Source organism: Seriola dumerili, unplaced genomic scaffold, assembly GCF_002260705.1.
Source record: "Seriola dumerili isolate Sdu_G_001 unplaced genomic scaffold, Sdu_1.0 BDQW01001191.1, whole genome shotgun sequence".
In the NCBI taxonomy this organism is placed as follows: Eukaryota; Metazoa; Chordata; class Actinopteri; order Carangiformes; family Carangidae; genus Seriola; species Seriola dumerili.
The window spans coordinates 255,453-272,995 of NW_019175446.1; the positions used below are offsets into that span (position 1 = coordinate 255,453).

General features: G+C 45.5%; 1 protein-coding gene across 2 annotated transcripts; it reads left to right on the plus strand.

The window, feature by feature from the left end:
- The first annotated feature begins 419 nt into the window (after positions 1–419).
- On the plus strand, positions 420–17,300 carry srebf2 (sterol regulatory element binding transcription factor 2). Of its 2 annotated transcripts, none has more exons than XM_022767434.1 (20): positions 420–724; positions 4,867–5,246; positions 5,781–5,973; positions 6,184–6,344; positions 6,586–6,738; positions 6,823–7,104; positions 7,225–7,339; positions 7,440–7,591; positions 8,417–8,621; positions 8,709–8,884; positions 9,383–9,632; positions 9,843–10,012; positions 10,168–10,339; positions 10,477–10,594; positions 10,711–10,820; positions 11,397–11,529; positions 12,134–12,305; positions 13,009–13,185; positions 14,122–14,233; positions 14,506–17,300. In XM_022767434.1, the coding sequence occupies exons 1-20, from the start codon at positions 643–645 to the stop codon at positions 14,721–14,723; spliced, it is 3,531 nt and encodes a 1,176-aa protein (XP_022623155.1). In that variant the 5' UTR covers positions 420–642; the 3' UTR covers positions 14,724–17,300. The 2 variants fall into 2 exon arrangements, with proteins under 2 accessions (XP_022623155.1, XP_022623156.1); XM_022767435.1 differs by having other exon boundaries at positions 14,509–17,300.
- The last annotated feature ends 243 nt before the right edge of the window (positions 17,301–17,543 follow it).

A 17,543-nucleotide genomic window follows, 5' to 3' on the forward strand; every position in this document is an offset into this window, starting at 1 on the left:
GAAAATTAGGGTTATATAATAGTAGGTTAACATTTATAATAATGTCAAGCACATTGAATAATATCAAGAAAATGCAAAACATTTGAATAGACACGTCTTTAAACATTTAATTATTATTATTTATTTATTCTTACTTTTGTTTACTTCTTTGTTTACTGTCATTAGTATTTATAAGGTGCCTAATTTGCCTGGTGAGGTCAACTTCTTTTAATGAAGATAGGGGGCGCGGTTTATTCAAATGACACAGAAGCTTCTGATGGTTGACGTACTATCAGACCACGGCAAATACGACCTTGTCATTGGACGATGATGACTGGTCTCATGACAACAACAGCTAGCTTTGGGCCAATCGGTGCCCGCTTTGGGCCACAGAGTCTGTTTGTGAATGACGTAATAAACGTAAAACAAGATGGCGTCGTCTTAAGCATAAATCGTTGTGAATGAGTTTATCGACGTAAAAGTCTGCCTCTCTTGAGGCGCTGGTGTCGTTTCGCGGTTGTTCCGGGGGAATAACATAATCTTCACGGTCAGACAGGCGTGTTGTTGGCGCCGCTGGACGCCACAGAAGAGGCCGCGGACGTTGTTAATTTCCTCCTGCGACCCTCCGGTTACAGCCGGAGAGGCGAGCTGCGGACAGAAAGGATGGACACCGGGGAGTACATGGAGACCATGGACCCGACTTTAGCGGAATTAGGGGACGAATTCACCTTGGGAGACATCGACGGTGAGTAGTTGTGTCCCCGCTGACGGTGTCAAGTATCGCCGGTTCCTTAAATAAGTTAGCGTCGGCCTGTTTCCGCTCGGTCTGACAGCTCCGCGAGATGCTCACCCTACTGAGCGGAAGGTGCCGAGGCAGGTCTGTGTTTGAAACATGCGAAAGCTTTCAACACAAACTTTTTAGTAGCTTATTTAAAGTACATTTAAAGTTACACTTCCTGTTGTTTTAACACCATTTAGAATGACAGTCTTATTTACCTACTTACTGTGCAGTCATCACATTTATTTTTTGCTCATTTCAAATACACACATCATCACCTGGCCTTTTTTGTTGTTGTTGTTGCAAATTTTGACTTATGGAGTCCTCCATCATTTGTACACTGGGTATAACATCTTAGGCTTAAAGTTTTATTATGCTCTATGTTTATTTCAGTGCTGTGTTTCTCAAAAAAAGTCAAGTGAGTGGAGTGATATTTTCCATGAGGCGGAGGGGAGCATCAGTGAGAGGTGTCAGGAAGCTGTAAGAATGAAACTTGCTCACCAAACTTGAATGTGTAAGCCAAGTGCCATGAAAAGAAACCCCCTTCAAAACAACCGTGTGTTTAGTTTATTTGTTTTTATTTTAGTTTCATGTCAAGATTGAAGTTTTTATGTAGAGTTTTTTTTTGTTTAATGAAGAAACACGTCCCCATGTTCTTCAGCGTCCTTTTCTGAGCTCATTCAAGCAAAGTGTGTTGGACAACGTCTCTGTAAAGATCCAGCTCTGCACTCTGCAAGCTGGCACAGAGCATCCCCGATCAAATCTCCCTCTAATCAAAACAAGTTTCAGTCTTTGGCACACAGTGAAAGGACCGGGCTTTTGGTGTAACGCTCGCCAGCGCAGAGTCACCAGATTTCCATTAGGGTGGAATTTTACTGAATGCTAAGTCACCAGACCGGACTGATGGACTGCATATGTGTGTGTGTGTGTGTGTGTGTGTGTGTGGGGTTTTAGACAGTGTCGGATGAAACTGATTTTCAGGGCAAACTGCTGTAACGGATAATGGATTTAACTCACCAATACGCAGCAGCACAATAACAAGGCCACAGTATGTAACAAACAATAATGGCCAGCATTGATGAGACTGCACACAGGCTTATGAAACATTCCTGAAACTCTACCTGCCTTCGGTGTCTGGTGTTAATTCTCCCTTCAAAGGGGGCTTTTACACAGAATGAGCAGACAGCACCCCCCCAGCCACAGTTATGTAATCCCACTTAATCATTGTGTCAAAAGACAGGAATGTACAGATTGTGTGAGAGAGAGAGAAATGACAGCTGATGAATTCGCAGGAAAGCTGCAGCAAAGGCAGCCCACGCTCACATTTTGTTTTGACCTAGTCTCCGTTTGCCCCACAGCTAATTGATAATTACTATTTCCCCCATTAGACAGAGCAGCCAACTGCAGAAAAATGAACCTCAGTTACAGAAATCATGGGCACTGTCTCCTTAATAATTCAGAGGAGACCTTGTGGTTTAAACTTAAATGGGATCTCAGCTGACTGGTGATGGCTTTTATTTGTCTCTTTGTGCAGCAGCTGGTTAACCGTACAGCTCGAAAGATATTTAACCTTTGTTCTTCAGACGAGCCATGTGCATTTCCTGAGACGGTCAGGTCTTAGAGGCCCCTGTAAGGGCTCAAGCAGTTGACCCTATATTCATCTCCAGCATTCTCCCTCTCCCAATTATTCCCTTAGCAACTGTGGCACTGGTTATATAACCTATTTTCTTTGCTCTGAGCAGCCTAGGAAACTGTCCCCCTTTGATGGATTTACCCTTTGTGTCAGCTTGTCTGAAGCACTGGGGGCTCAGAGCTGCTTTGTCCTGTCTGCCATTAGCAGTCCACCCCCCATGGAGGTGTACAAGTGCATGGTCTTGTGTGTCTGTCTACATAATGTGTGCACGTATACGTGCCATGTGAGAGACAGGCTGGTAAAAGCTCCTGAACGGAAACTACAATTTGAGCTCCTAAAATTGTTTCCTGCTATTCTCTGCGTGCACGGTTTATTGTGCTGAGTTTGACCATCATAAGTCACAGTTATGTCCAGGTTTGAGGAAGTAACACCACTGTTAATGCACTGCAGTGAACAGACCTAGCATACACAGTCATAACTTACAGAACTTGTCCCCAGTTAACAATTATGTGACCCTTGTATTAACATTGTAGACACCAGAAACAGAAATATATGAGGTGGTATAGATAATACTTTTATTGCTTTAGACACTATATTGCAATATAATGAGGCGGTAATAAGCCTTTATCTTGCTGACATACATGAAAACCCTTGGTGTTGTAATGGTGCTCAGTTTTATGTGACTGCTGTCTTGACTTCTCAGCTTCATACACCTAGTCTAGCATCCTAGCCCTCTTTTAGTGTTGTGTTTATTGTAAAATCTGTCTTCATAACGGCTATAAAAAAAAAACTAAATAAAATGCATCCTGCAGCTTTGCACTACGCCAGAAACAAAGCTAAATTAAAGGAGCCAAGCCAATAAACCAAGAAGTGTGTATTTCATTGCATTTCATTTTACATTATTTCAGATTGATACAGTCTATATCAGACAAAGATAAGAGATAAAAAAGATTAAAGATGAGAGATAAAATAATTTTTTCATTCATGTTCCATGGTACTACGGTTGATATTGTGTAGAGGAATCAATATAAAATTGCATTAGAGTAAATCAGAATATTATCACTGGTCTCATGAGTCGGGATGTGCTTAGTGATTTCATGTCACTGAAAAAGTCAATACATGCGGTCTGTGGATTTGATTTTCTGGTCTCGCTCTGCCGTATTGTGAGACAGAGTTCAAGGCTGCAGCGTCTGCTTGTTGACACTTCACTGACCCTGACAGCTGAACGTCTCTCAGTGATATAGATTAATCTGGGCGGCTTTGACTACACCGAGCCTGTAAGGCAGTAAGTCAAAAGTCCTACGGTTCAAAGTCCCGGTCCGAGCTGGAAAATCTACGTAATATTATTGTGTGATATTTACACTGTAAATTTCATGATATTATGAATTTTATTTCTTACTCCACAGCAGCACAAACTTCACAGCTTCCAAAATGACAACAAAGCAAACACCTCTATAAAACACCTCGATCAAACTGTTCCAACAAAACAAAATTATAACCTTAATGAAGAGAGGATGTGTTACAGGGCTGTTGTATTAGACTGCTTCAGCTGGGTGCACCCTAATAAAACAAGTCAGTGTGTACTTGTTGTGCCGCCCAACATATGCAGCTTCACTTCTTCTAATGAGTCTTTAATAAGTAACACCAGTTTTTTTTATTGTTTCCTAACTGCTGCATGTTAGCAACAAATTACTGAATGCCGGTCGGTGGCATTTACCGTTCTGCACAGTCGTGTTTAATAACAGGGGCCGTGCACGTTCGTCATCATTACAATGCCATTCATACGTCCATAATCAGGTGTCTCAGAGCTGCCTCATTCTTTATCTGAGTGCTCTTTTACCCAGCTCTCATTGTCTTTAAGGGCCATCGGCAAGATTACTTTACTTTCTCAAGGTTATCTGTCTGAAGGCCGTTGGCTTCGTGTGTGATGGGCTCACTGGTTTATGACCAGAACAGTAGCTGTTTCTATTCTCACACATGTGCCACTTCAAGGTCAGGCCATGAAATACTCTGTGCTTCTTCCAGTCTTATCTGTTAGTGGCAAACAGCTTTCACATCTACAGTGGGGCAACTTTACCACCTTATATTTAGTTTCAGTTGATGAGATCTCTCTCAAGGTTATTTGAGGCACTTGAAAGCAACACATAGATTATGACCTGTTAGCCTAATGTTGGGTGTTAGGCAAGACCTTGACTGGAGAGCTTTCAAGTAATCGTCATCATCATCATCATCAGTCATGGGAGTTAATTTCTGTTGCAAATGTGACGATGCAGTTTCTGCTCTTAGTGACACGGAGCTACTGCAGAGTGATACAGTAAATCCAACCTGTCTTTATTTAAATTAGCTTTCTTTGTTTATCACCATTTGAACATGTCAGTTCCTCATCAGCTGTTTTCATGATTCAGTGGAATTCATTTGATTTCGTGATCAGATCCGAACTTACTGTGATGTCCATTCTGTTTTTCTATCTCCTCAGAGATGCTGCAGTTTGTCAGCAACCAGGTGGGGGACTTCCCGGACTTGTTTGAGGACCAGATGACACCCGCAGGCTCCCTACAGAGTGGCGGTGCCAGCGTTACCCCGCGTCCAGCCATCCAAACCCCTCAAACCCCCCAAACTCCCCAGGCACCAACCCCTGTTGCCTACCAGAGCTCCAGCGTTAACCTCGCCGCCTCCCAGACACTGTCTCCCCAGTCTTTACCTCTCACCCCTCCCCTCACTCCCGCCCAGACCCCCTCCCCCGCCACCGCCTCAGCACCGCAGCAGGTGACCCGCAGCCCTCCGCTCCTTCAGCCACGGCCTCAGGTCCAAGCCATCCAGCCTCAGCCCCAGCAGACGGCTCAGCCTACCATCCAGGTATCAGCTATCTGACACCGCTTTGACACGAGCCCTGTGTTTCACACGGGCAGTAACCCACATTTCACTCATCCTACCAGTAGGTCAAACAGGATACAGTTTCAGTTTCACCCACGATGAGCGTAGTGAAAGTTGTGTTCAGGGTCGAGCTGTTAGAGGTTTAAATCACCGCGTGGGCCTGGAAGGGGCGTGTGACCGCAGCGGTGATGGATTAGCGCTTTAAGGTGCCCGCCTCTCCAGCTGTAACTTCCTTGTCTGTAGTGGAGATGGTGTGGATCCATTTTTCTGTTGTTGTGCCATCCGCACTAAAAAAGCTTCTGCTGACATGAGAAAAAATTTTCAGAACACTGACAGACTGTAAAATATAATATCCAGCTCAGCATCCCCACGAACACCAGTGCACGTCTCAGCAAAACTGTAGTCAGCTTGAAAGATGAAGTTTATTGTCTTGAGTGAAAAACCTTTTTCCTAAAACAGTACATCAAAAAACGGCAGATAAACTGTCTCCTGTACAACAAACTTTAATATTCTCAGATGCACACCCAGGGGATCCCCATGCAGACCCAGAGCTTCCCGGTCCACACCATAGTTCAGACCCACAGCCAGACGCCCCTTCCCATCCAGACCCAGGCGGCCCAAACTGTGATGATTGCCTCCAACGGCGGGCAGTCACGTTTCATCCAGAACCCGGTCATCTGCCACCAGAGCCCCACTTCTGGTTTCCAAGGTGACTGAAGAGAAGAATAGCAGGGTGTTGTTTTGATTAAGCGGTCGATATTAGAGCGACTATGACTATCATCATGTAACGTCTTGTATTTTTTATTATCATCATTATTATTATTATTACATGTTGCAGTGATATGGTTTGTTCTTTGGATCTATATCAGGACCACAGTGTATTTTGATTTCTCCATCATCTTGTCTCCTCCTCCCCCAGTCCTCCAACCGCAGATGCAGAGCATCATGACATCACCGCAGCTCCAGCCGGTGACTTTTCAGCATCAGCGTGTTCTGACTCCAACAGGTCAAACCATCCAGACTCTCTCTACAGCCCCGACCACAGTCCACACTGTGCAACAGCAGGTGCAGCAAGTACCGGTGAGTAACATCGCTGCTGCTGCTGCTGCTGCTGCTGCTGGTTTGGACGAGTCATCACAGTTTTTGCCGTTGCTGATAGATACGATGATGAGTTGATATCTGTCTAGAAATATCATATTTTTATAAACAGTTTTGTTTAATGAGGTTGGTGTAGACGCAGACATGAGTCGAGCCACAGCAGATCTAAATATCTGAGTTTTTAATTCTTTAAAGTGCTTATGAGCAAACCTCTTTCCCCCAGGTTCTGGTCCAGCAGCCTCAGATTCTGAAGACAGATTCTCTGGTTCTCACGACACTTAAACCAGACGGCACACAGGTGCTGTCCACCATGCAGAGCCCCACAGGGATCACCACTTTGACCACGCCCATCCAGAACACAGCCCTGCAAGTCCCGGTATGAAGCCAGCACTACTACCATCACAACTTTGGTCCCTAAAAACACTGAAACTAATTTCCTGCCACTGATTTCTGCCCCCAGACGCTGATGAGCAGCAACATCCTGACCACCGTCCCCGTAGTGATGGGAGGAGGAGACAAGCTGCCGATCAAGCAGCTACAGCCAGGCTCCTCCCACTGCGCAAACGGAGCCAGATCGAACGTCGAGCAGGGCCAGATGACGGCAGGAGGAGTGGGCCCGGGAGGAGTGGTGAAGGAGGGCGAGAGGAGGACGACCCACAACATCATTGAGAAGAGGTATCGGTCCTCCATCAACGACAAAATCGTGGAGCTCAGAGACCTGGTGATGGGCAACGACGCAAAGGTTAGTGATTTAAACACTGGGATATTAAACATTAAGAGAAAAAAATCCTCTGATTTCACTAATGGGTTTGATAGAAAAAAATGGATCCTCACATGTTCTCCTTCATCTCTTTCTTCCCAGATGCATAAATCAGGAGTGCTGAGGAAGGCCATTGACTACATTAAATACCTGCAACAGGTCAACCACAAGCTGCGACAGGAGAACCTGGCCCTTAAAATGGCAAACCAGAAGAACAGTGAGTGTTTCACATTAAAGAAAGAATAACGGCGTCGGCAGCAGCAGCGGGGGGGGTGAGATTTTAACGAGGGGTCTCTCTGTCTGTCTGTCTGTCTCAGAGCCGGTGACGCTGTCCGAAGATGTGGAGCTCAAACAGGAAATAGTGATGATGTCACCTCCAGCCTCGGACTCTGGTTCCGGTTCGCCTCATCAATTCTCCCCTTACTGTGTCGACTCGGAGCCGGGCAGCCCCTTACTGGATCACGATCAGGTAACAGACCGATTGGCTCAGTGTGTGTGTGTGTGTGTGTGTGTGTGTGTGTGTGTGTGTGTTTATGGCTTTTTTTGGAGATTGAAGTAACAACAGCTAGAAGGCTTTTATTGTGAAGGAAGGAGGTGCAGACATACTGTTTGTATCCAGGGGTGGAGATTGTTAATTGCTAATTTTAACATCTACATTTATAAAAACAGGTACCGGCTGCAGTTTTCTCACAAACCAGATCTGCATTTTTTAAAATCAATCATGAGACTTTTAGAGGATGTGAAACGTTTTTACACTCGTCCTGTTGTGAATATATATAATATTCACACAAGGTGAAGAGAGTCCTCATCACTGAGGCCTTTTTCTCTCTTATACATAAATACATAAATGCATAAAAACCACATTTGTGAAGCTTGTCTATCAGTCACATCAGGAACGCTCCCGTCAGGCTCTCGGAAGCGGTCAGAATCATTTTCTTTGGCGGTTTAGCGTTTTTCAGACTCTTGAGCTTGGCTGTTTGACAGGTTTTTCTCCTTCATTCTTATCTGCAGTAAAGATGCCAGGCGACGCTATTGAACTCGTTTTTCAGTCGTCATGAATTTATTTCCTCTGTGGCAGCGAAATGCATGACACCAGCCTTCGGAAGCTTAACTGCAGGTTAAACTGGGATAACGAAAACACTAAGGGCTGACTCACTCGCTAGCTTAGCAACGTCAAGGCTACAAACAACCCATAATTCAGCGTTCATTCAAAAAGGATATCTGACCTCGACAACGCCACTTTTTGAGAAAAAATCATTATTGTGAACCTGTTCTCTCTCTCTCTCTCTCTCAGGTGAAGAGTGAGCCAGATTCTCCCGGCTCTGTTGGAGTGATGGATCGCTCTCGACTGCTTCTCTGCGCCCTGACCTTCTTCTGCCTGTCCCTGAACCCGCTGCCGTCTCTCCTGGGCTCTGAAGCCTCAGGGAGCCACGGCCTGTCCGCGGGCCACGGTCCATCCAGAACACTTGTCTGGTTCCCGAGTCACACGCAGGACTTCGGTGAGCAGGGCGGACCCCGCTTTTCTTTTTTATATCAGAGTTCACTCTATCATAAATTTCTTAAACGCACTCCGTGTTTCCTCGCAGCATCCTGGCTGCGGTGCCTGTTGCCGTGGGTGATGGTGTGGGTGCTGAGCGGGGTGGGAGCGGTGTGGGGCTGTGTAAGGGTGCTCTATCTGTGGGAGCCCGTCACACCCCTTCACTCCCCGAAATCTGTGTCCTTCTGGAGGCATCGCAAACAAGCCGACCTGCATCTCAACAGGGTGAGTTCGCATGCGCCCCGGGAGATGAGCTGGACTACGTTGAAATGGCGGCTCTTCTTGTGGCGAGCTAAGAACAACCAAGAAAAACCATTTACTGGTTTTTATATATTTTCTCTTGCGTAATATTTTCTTGTGTTATGGGAACCTCTCAGAAAGGAGTGAGGTAGCATTTCCAAATATAGGGAAAAGAAATGATCACGCTACTTATTTCATGTGACGGTGTAAATATTGGCTCCACCCCTTCTGTCATCTTCTATTTGGGACGTGCTAGAAGTGTCAGATTTGATGTTTTCTCACCTATTGAAGAGCACTTCACCCAGTTTGCTTTGGTTCTCACTGTATTGATGTCTCGGTTCAGACTCGCCGTTCACTGCACAGGTTTATTTTTAGCGTTCAAATCATGTTCAGATTTAACTCGTGACCTTCATTTCATCTCTCCTGCCAGACTTAACAGAATACTAAACAGCTCACTCTTTTTTTTTCTCCTGTTTCCTGCAGGGAGATTACACAGCAGCAATGGCCAGTTTAGAGACCTGCTTGTCCGTCTTGACCAGGGCTCTTCCATCAACCACTCTCGACCTGGTTTGCTCACTGTCCTGGAATCTGATTCGCTACTGCTTGCATCGTCCGACTCCCTTGGGTTGGCTGGTTCACCAGGTCAGAGGAAAGCATGAGGGGGAGGAGGCTAGGACCAGTGCGAAGGACGCAGCGCTGGTTTACCACCGGCTGAGCCAGCTGCAACTCACAGGTGAGTGTTGAGGACAATGTGGGCCGCTGCGGTACGCAGTCCCTGGTGATATGATTCACAGTTTGAAGTTAATGAGCTACAGAATGAGTCTTCAGACAGCGCCAGGAAAAGCAAACAGTGGTTAAATGAGTGATTTCACATGCTATGACGACTTGAAGGCAGTGATACAGTCTCGGTTCTCTCTCTCTCTCTCTCTCTCTCTGTCTGTAGGAAAGCTGCCTCAGCGTAGCAGCCTGTGGGCTTTGTCTCTCTCTCTCAGTGCTGTCAACCTCAGCGAAAGCGCCCAAGGCAAGATGGCTCCCGCCCAGCTCACCCAGATCTATGTCACTGCAGCGACAGCCCTGCGCACCGTGCTGGGCCACCACCTCTCCTGCCTGCCTGTACGTCTCTGACTCGGCCCATCGTCCGTCTGTCGTCACTCTCTCTTTGAATAATTGTCTCATAAATCACCACAAAAGCATAAACAGGCAGAGGAGATCATTTATTTCACTCACTCATCATTAGCTTCTTTTTTTTGTCCGTGTCTGTCTCTCAGGGTTACCTGTTGAGCTGTGCGGAGAGTGTGGCCAGCCAATCAGACACCAAGCCCATCCCTGACTGCCTGCGTTGGCTCTTCACCCCATTGGGCAGGCAGTTCTTCCTGAGCTGTGATTGGTCAGTGAAGTCGGAGAGCAGCGACGGCGTGTACACTTCTCAGAGAGACTCAGGTACGTCTCAAACGGAGGAGTTGGTCTTTCTGTCACACTCGTGTTGTTTCTTTGTTTTGGTTTTGTTTTGTAACCTAAAATAAATCTCGTGTGCTATAATTTACCTGTTCCTCTTTGCAACGACTTCCTTCCTTCAGCTGACCCCATCGCCCAGCTGCACCGCTGTTTCTGCAGGAAGCTCTTGGAGAGAGCCGTTCACACCCTCATCCAGCCGCAGAGCGACTCTGACGCAGGCAAACGCAAGAACGACTCTGGGTGAGGCGCGGCTGCGGCACCGGGCTCTTCACTCCCCGCTGATAATGTGTTTTGTGACAGTTTGGTGTGAATTAAAGATTTACCTCCTTATTTTTCCTGGTCTGTTTCTTTTTCAGGGAGTTTTCTAGTGCCCTGGAGTTCCTCCAGTTGTTGAACAGCTGCACAGAGGACTCTCCTTCCCCTCCTCCCCCCTTCTCGACTCCTCCCAATCACACCACCACTCCAGGTATGAATAGCATGAAGAGAACAAACCCTTCCCATTTGCAAAGAAGCATGAATCACATAGGATGTTTGTGTGCGGAAGCTCTTCAGTGAAGATTAACCAGATAGCCATCTGAGTTATTACAGTCAACATGAATGGATTTTCTTGGCTCCGTTCGCCGTACACTGACAGACGATTTAGCTTTGGGATTAATTTTTTTATTGGATTATCTCAGATAAGTCTTGCAGTCATTGATTTATGCTAATAAATGACTTGCAGTGCACATTGGTGATCTGTTCAAGCAGTGTTAATTAGCTACAGTCTTAATCAATTAATTCTTCTTGGTCTCACAGTGAGCCATGCTGCACACAGAGCGTTACACACACACACACACACACACGGCTATTGATACAGCAGGAAAGTTGCAAGAGACAAAGGGAGGGGGGGGTCGGTCTCACCCACCAGCTCTTTTCTCATTTGACACTTCAGGCTCGACAAAACAAAACCCCAAAAAGTCACTAATTTCACCGACTTCTGCTTCACTTGTTGTTCATTTCATTTTTTTCTTTCTAAATAATTTCCCTCCCTTCTTCCTGCCAGTGGGCGACCCAGTGAGTCGCTGGTGGGCTTTGGTCCTAAAGGCCGCCGTGCATTGGCTGCAGGGCGATGATGTCGCAGTGAGGTCACTGTTGGCGGAGGCGGAGAGGATGCCGAGGGCTCTACACACTCTTGAGTAAGTGACGGTTAAAACTCCTTACAGTTTGTCAAAACCTCTCACTACAGTACAGAATAAACACAGTGAAGGTGAGATTGTTCAGCTGGTGACATTAGACGAATCTTTTGAGCTCTGACTAATTTAAGATCATTTCTAACTGGATCCAGAGACATGGAAGTCATCGCGTCTGCACAGGATTATAGATCCCAACCCTCTGCATCAAATTAAACTGAAGGATGTTAATAAAAACTAGAACCCAACCGATATTGAAAGCAGGATATTTTACAGTTTAACAATAAACTTTACTGTCCAAAATGACATCGGTGTAAATTTCACTGGGAATTAAATAAAAAAACTATAAAGATAAAAAACGATAAATAAAAAACATAAGAACAAAGATGTGTATATATAGTTATATATTTAACTTGAATGAAAACAAAGGATCAAATATATGTAAAATGCTGCCTTTATAACTTGACTTGACCCGAGCATCTCCACTGTGTTATTGCTTGTTAATAAAAGTTTTCATATCAGCGCATATCGGAGAATATATGCGCCGATACCTGATATCTGTGATAGGCCGACATCGGCTCACGGTTCCTCTCTGACCTCTGTGTTTTAGCCACCCTCTTCCTAAAGCTGTGCTGCTGCTTTGCAAAGCGGTTCAGATGAGTCTGTCGCCTCTGAAGGGAGAAGGGGCAGTAGCCTGCCTGTCCCACTGCGACAGAGCCAGCAGCTTCCTGCGCTCCAGCATCTCGGTGCCACTCACCCAGTCCGGGAACTGGCTGAACAAGGTAGAACACCAAGAAGCGGTTACACACACTGTCACTAATATCTCTTTCAGATCTCCAGCTGGGTTTGTGGTCGGAGTATTTGTTATGTAATCTTGTCTTCTATCTTTCAACCACATGCATGATGGTACAGACACCGAAAAACCTGCTTTGTACTGGTGCTTCATATCAGATGCATACATACACAGACACACACACACACACACACACATTGCATGCACAGTTGGGGTCAGGGCAGGCTGACGTGGGGCTGTGCGTGCATGTGTGTGCGTTTGTGTTTGTGTGTGTGTGTGTGTGTGTGTGTGTGTGTGTGTGTGTGTGTGTGTGTATGTGTGCGCAGTGTGGGTGGCAGGAGGTGGCTGTGGTGCATTGTAGTTGCATTGCATGATCCTGAAGCCGAGTGCAATGTGTCTGCAGTGCAGTACAGAGGCCTCCCCAATCTGCACGCACCCGCTACACACCCCACCACTGCACATGGGACAGCACTGATGTTCACGTAGCTTCGCTCATCACTTCTCGATCATTTTGGCGTGCATGTTGGGCAAGGTGCGCTGGTGACGATGGTGGGTGGCTGTTGTTGGTGGGTTGTGGTTGTACTGGAGATTTATGGGTCTCAAATTCATCTCTTACAAATATAAACTTTAAACTATAACTTTTGTTAATGCACCAAACAGCTCTTTGATCTTTATCCCTCGTCTCTCCTAAGGGGGTGGAGCTCCTGGTCTGTGACCTTCTGCTGACCTTGAGGACCAGTTTATGGCAGCGGGGGGGCAGCAGTAATGGAGAACCTGGCCCGGCCCCTGGGTCCCAGTTGGCCGGTTTCCAGAGGGACCTCAGTGCGCTGAGAAAGCTCACACAGTGCCACAGACAGGCGCAACACAAGGTACGTCTGAGACGAGACCCGTCGGTTATTGTGTGTGAAGGAATCGGCAGAAGTGAACAGTCACTGCAGTTTGGCTGCTGACATCAGAGAGAAACAATTACAGGATGAGACAGAGACGACACCGACGTCTACTGTGTTTCCTGGGGCGGGCGACTTGGGAGGATGAGTCAGTAGATTAATGTTTTTGATGCCTTTGATTATGTTATAAATAATTTAGCCTGTTAAATCTCAAAAACTACATATCACAAGTTAACAGGGTGCAAAGTGATGTCAGCCAAAACACAAATAATTAGTTTATAATGATATAACACTGAAAAGCTGTCAACTGTTCACATTTGTAAAAGATGTAGCAGCTATATGCTGAAAGTGAGAGAAACCTCAATATGTTTCTGGCTCTATAGCCTTAAATATTTTCCTAAAACTCTGCTGTGCTGCCGCGCTGATGATGAGCCTGTAAATCAGCTGGGATCTGCTGATCTTGTTCATGATGATACTATATTTACTGTACCAGCCTTGGAAAATCACTCTTACTAGCTGCAGAAATCTCGCTGCAGTTGAACATATCATCAGTCACACTTGTAAGATTTACAGGAGAAGTCATAACTGTAGCCAGAGGGTCTTTAAGAACTGCTGCGTTCACGGCGTTCTGTGATCATTTGTTATGTTTTGACGAGTGCGAGTCTCCGAAGAACCACATGAACTTCATCATTATCATTATATTAGATTCTGCTGCGAGACGGCCGACTGAGGGACGTTCACTCTTGGTGCTTTGAGGCGCTTTGCGTGAAAGGCTCCACTGAAGGCGGATTATTTCCTGTATATAACCCTGGTAGCAAATGTGCAGTGAAATGAAGTGAGGGCTCGGTGTTTTCCTGCTCCCGCGTCTCCCAGGAAAACAGTCGCTGTGGCTCTGATGTGTTTTTCTTTTCCCCGCAGGTGTTTCTTCATGAGACCACAGTGAGGCTGATGGCGGGAGCCAGTCCCACGAGGACACACCAGCTGCTGGAGCACAACCTCCGACGCAGGACACACAGCTCCTACACAGCTGGTAAAGAAGACACCAACTCATACTTACACACTGATTAATAAAATACAGACCTCACTGTTCAAGTTCACCTTGACTGCTGGCTCAGGATCAGCTCCCCTTTGGTTTTTCTTAATCTAAATTATTAATGGTGAACTTGAAAAAGTGACAAACAGCCGTAGAGAGAAACGTGACCCTGTATTCACACACGAAAACACACAAAGAATCCAGGAAGCAACAGACACTAATCTGCTCTTTTCCTCCTCCCCCCCCCCTCCCCCTGCTGCTGCTGTCAGAAGGTGAGTGTGTCGTGGGCGAGAGGGAGAGAGCTCATGCCATCCTGCTGGCGTGCCGCCACCTGCCCATGCCGCTGTTAACCCCGCCCGGGCACCGGGCACGCCTGCTGGCCGAGGCCAAGCGTACCCTGGAGCGGGTGGGAGACCGCCGGTCCCTGCAGGACTGTCAGCAGATTTTGCTGCGCCTCAGTGGAGGCACAACCATCGCAGCCTCCTGAACACACACAGACACACACACACACACACACACACACACACACTCACACACAGTGCGAGAACAAACACACAGATTAGGGCTACTCGCAATACTCTGAAAAAATTAACTGATTTTCCACAATACTTATAAGATGTGAACCACACTCATTCACCAACAACGTTTAATTCTGTAACTGTCGCCTGTTCACGCCCTCGTACTGATCCAGGGCCGTGAATATGGACTTTAATCCAAACCGGCACACGCCTCACACACACGCCTGATTTTAACTGTCACAGCTACATCTAACTCTCAGCCCTGTATCCACACCGCAGCTGAACACATGAAGGCTACACGTTTTGATGCTTAGTTGCATTGTTGCAGCACAATCATGCCCCCTACTGGCCATTAATGTACCATGCTGGCTAACTGCCTTGTTTTAAACAATGCTAAACAACAAGGAAAATCAGGTTAAATAGGCCCCAAAGGGAAAAGGGACCATTATCTCCTAACTGTTTAAATTAATGCAATGCAGCAGTGCATTGATTAGATGTAGGATGCCAAGCTGTACAATCATTTTCAGTGCACAGTAATATGAGTGCTACAATAACCGTGTAATGTCTTGATAAACTTGCGAGCTTCAACTAAGGGCTTTAGGGTATTCAAGAGTAGACAGCCGAGATCTGTTGAGCACGGCTGTTCTGTAAGATGCAGACAGAGAGTAGCGCGCTTTTAACTGTACAGTGCAGAGTAGTGTCTCTCCTTATCTACCTCATACGCTGTACAATGCCAGCATTGTACTGTGGAGCAAAATAGGATACTTAAGCACCATGTCAGTTATCCCGAATTCGAATCAAGTGACCGTTTGAAGTGATGCTTCGATCCAGTGCGGCGTCATTCTGATGAAACTTCCTGAGCTGCTTCAGTTAGACTTCAGGATACAGCAGCGCGGCACTGAAGGAATTTGACTTTATGCCGCAAGAATGACAGACAGCTACTGCTGACATGTTCCTCACTATTAAGACACAGGGAAAAAATTATTGGATAGGCGGAACATCTAAATAGCAGAGGGAAGCAATCAATCATGGGCCGATAAGAAAATGCCCACCGACACACACACACACACACACACACATTCACACACTCATATATGCTACTGGTCAAAAGTTTTCGAACACCTCAGTTTTTCCAGCTGTTATTTAAATTTACATGAATCATTGTTTCTGAAATGAAAGCGAAGAACAAGGAATCGGCTCGTTGAAACTAAAATTAATGAGAAATTTTGAGTCATCCAGCGGCCGAACGCACTCGTGACGTTCTTCCTACAGTGGAAAGTTCATCCCAACGCTGAAGCAGAAGATCCAACGAACGTGTAGCAGTTGTAGTTTATCTTGCCTGGAAACCTGGAAGAATGGGGCTGTTGTAAAACCTTTGACCGGTAGTGTACATATTAAATTAATTACACATGAACTCACAATGTGGTTGTATATAGGTTGTACATAGGCAGATAAACAGAAGTAGAATAAGCAGCAAGTTCTTACCTACGGTTTGAGAGAAGACACCCGTAAAGGAAAGCACTGTAAGACATGTAAAATGTGGCTCGTAGCGGTCAGACTCTGACCAGGAGAGCAAAGTCAGCTGAATGTGTTATTCCGCCCGAAAAATCCTTTTACCGTCAAACACTCACCTGCTGTAACCTTGCAAGGTGGTCACTGATGGAGAACGGCAGCTTGAATTCATGATGGACTCGGCTGTCCAACTGTGAAATCTGCCTTTCAAGCTCACAGGCAGTGAGTGAATGATGCTCAAAGGGTTTTGGGTGGTGTTTCACCTTGTGGTGTCAAATTTCAGTGAAGATTGTGAGAAATGTGAGAAATAGTATTTCTTGGAAGCGATGTCCACATATAATGTAAAGCTCTCAAGCGAAATGGCCTTGATGTTATGTAAAAAAAAAAAAAAGAAAAAAAAAAAGATTATGTTTCATCATATTTGGATTGATGGAGTTTTAGCTTTGTGAAATCTTTGTCCACTTTGCTTTTTATCCTGTCAGTCCTGTTTTCTGTGCTCCGATTATCTTATTTAATGGTCATGTAATATTAATATAAATGCGTTTTTTTGGGTGGGAAGGGAGCAGTTTTGCAATTCTATCATTGTTTTATGTTTGTAAAAGCAGCCTAGGGTCAGAAACTGTCAGAGGGAGAATCTCTAATAGGAAAATGTTGTGTGTTTTATTGGTGAAGAAAAGCCCACATTTAAACAAGTAGCATGATATTCTAGGATAACTCTTGTCTTTGGTACATGCTGCAATTTCTTTGTTGTTTGAAACACACTTATGCTATTAGAAATTTCCAGAACTCTGTCTTCCAGGTCAACTTAAGCTGTCACAATAAGTAATGTAAGGAGTCCTGAAAATACTTATGTATATTTAGATATAGCTTTCCTGACTGGTAAGGGTGTGCAAAGCAACGCTCAACCAGCCACTGGCAGGCTGGAGTTTTTGCTATCAAAATTATGTTATTTGCCTCTTCCCCTTGATGTATTTTATTGTCTGAATTTTGTTCATTTTGATGTTTGTTTTATAATAAAACAACACATGATAGTGGTTGGTATGTATGTTCTTTCAGTTGTAAAAGTATCACACTGTTTGCGGATGTGTCATTTGAGAAGTACAAATATAAGCACTGACACGGGAGAAAAAAAAAAAAAGAGCACCACATTTCACGTTTCATCTGAACGTGAGTGTCGGCCGGGTGTGAATGCCAGTGTGAAGCTGATAACAACCGTTGTGTGAAGGTTTGTGGCTTCCTCTTTCACACACTCTCTGTTTAACACAGTGAACACTGTA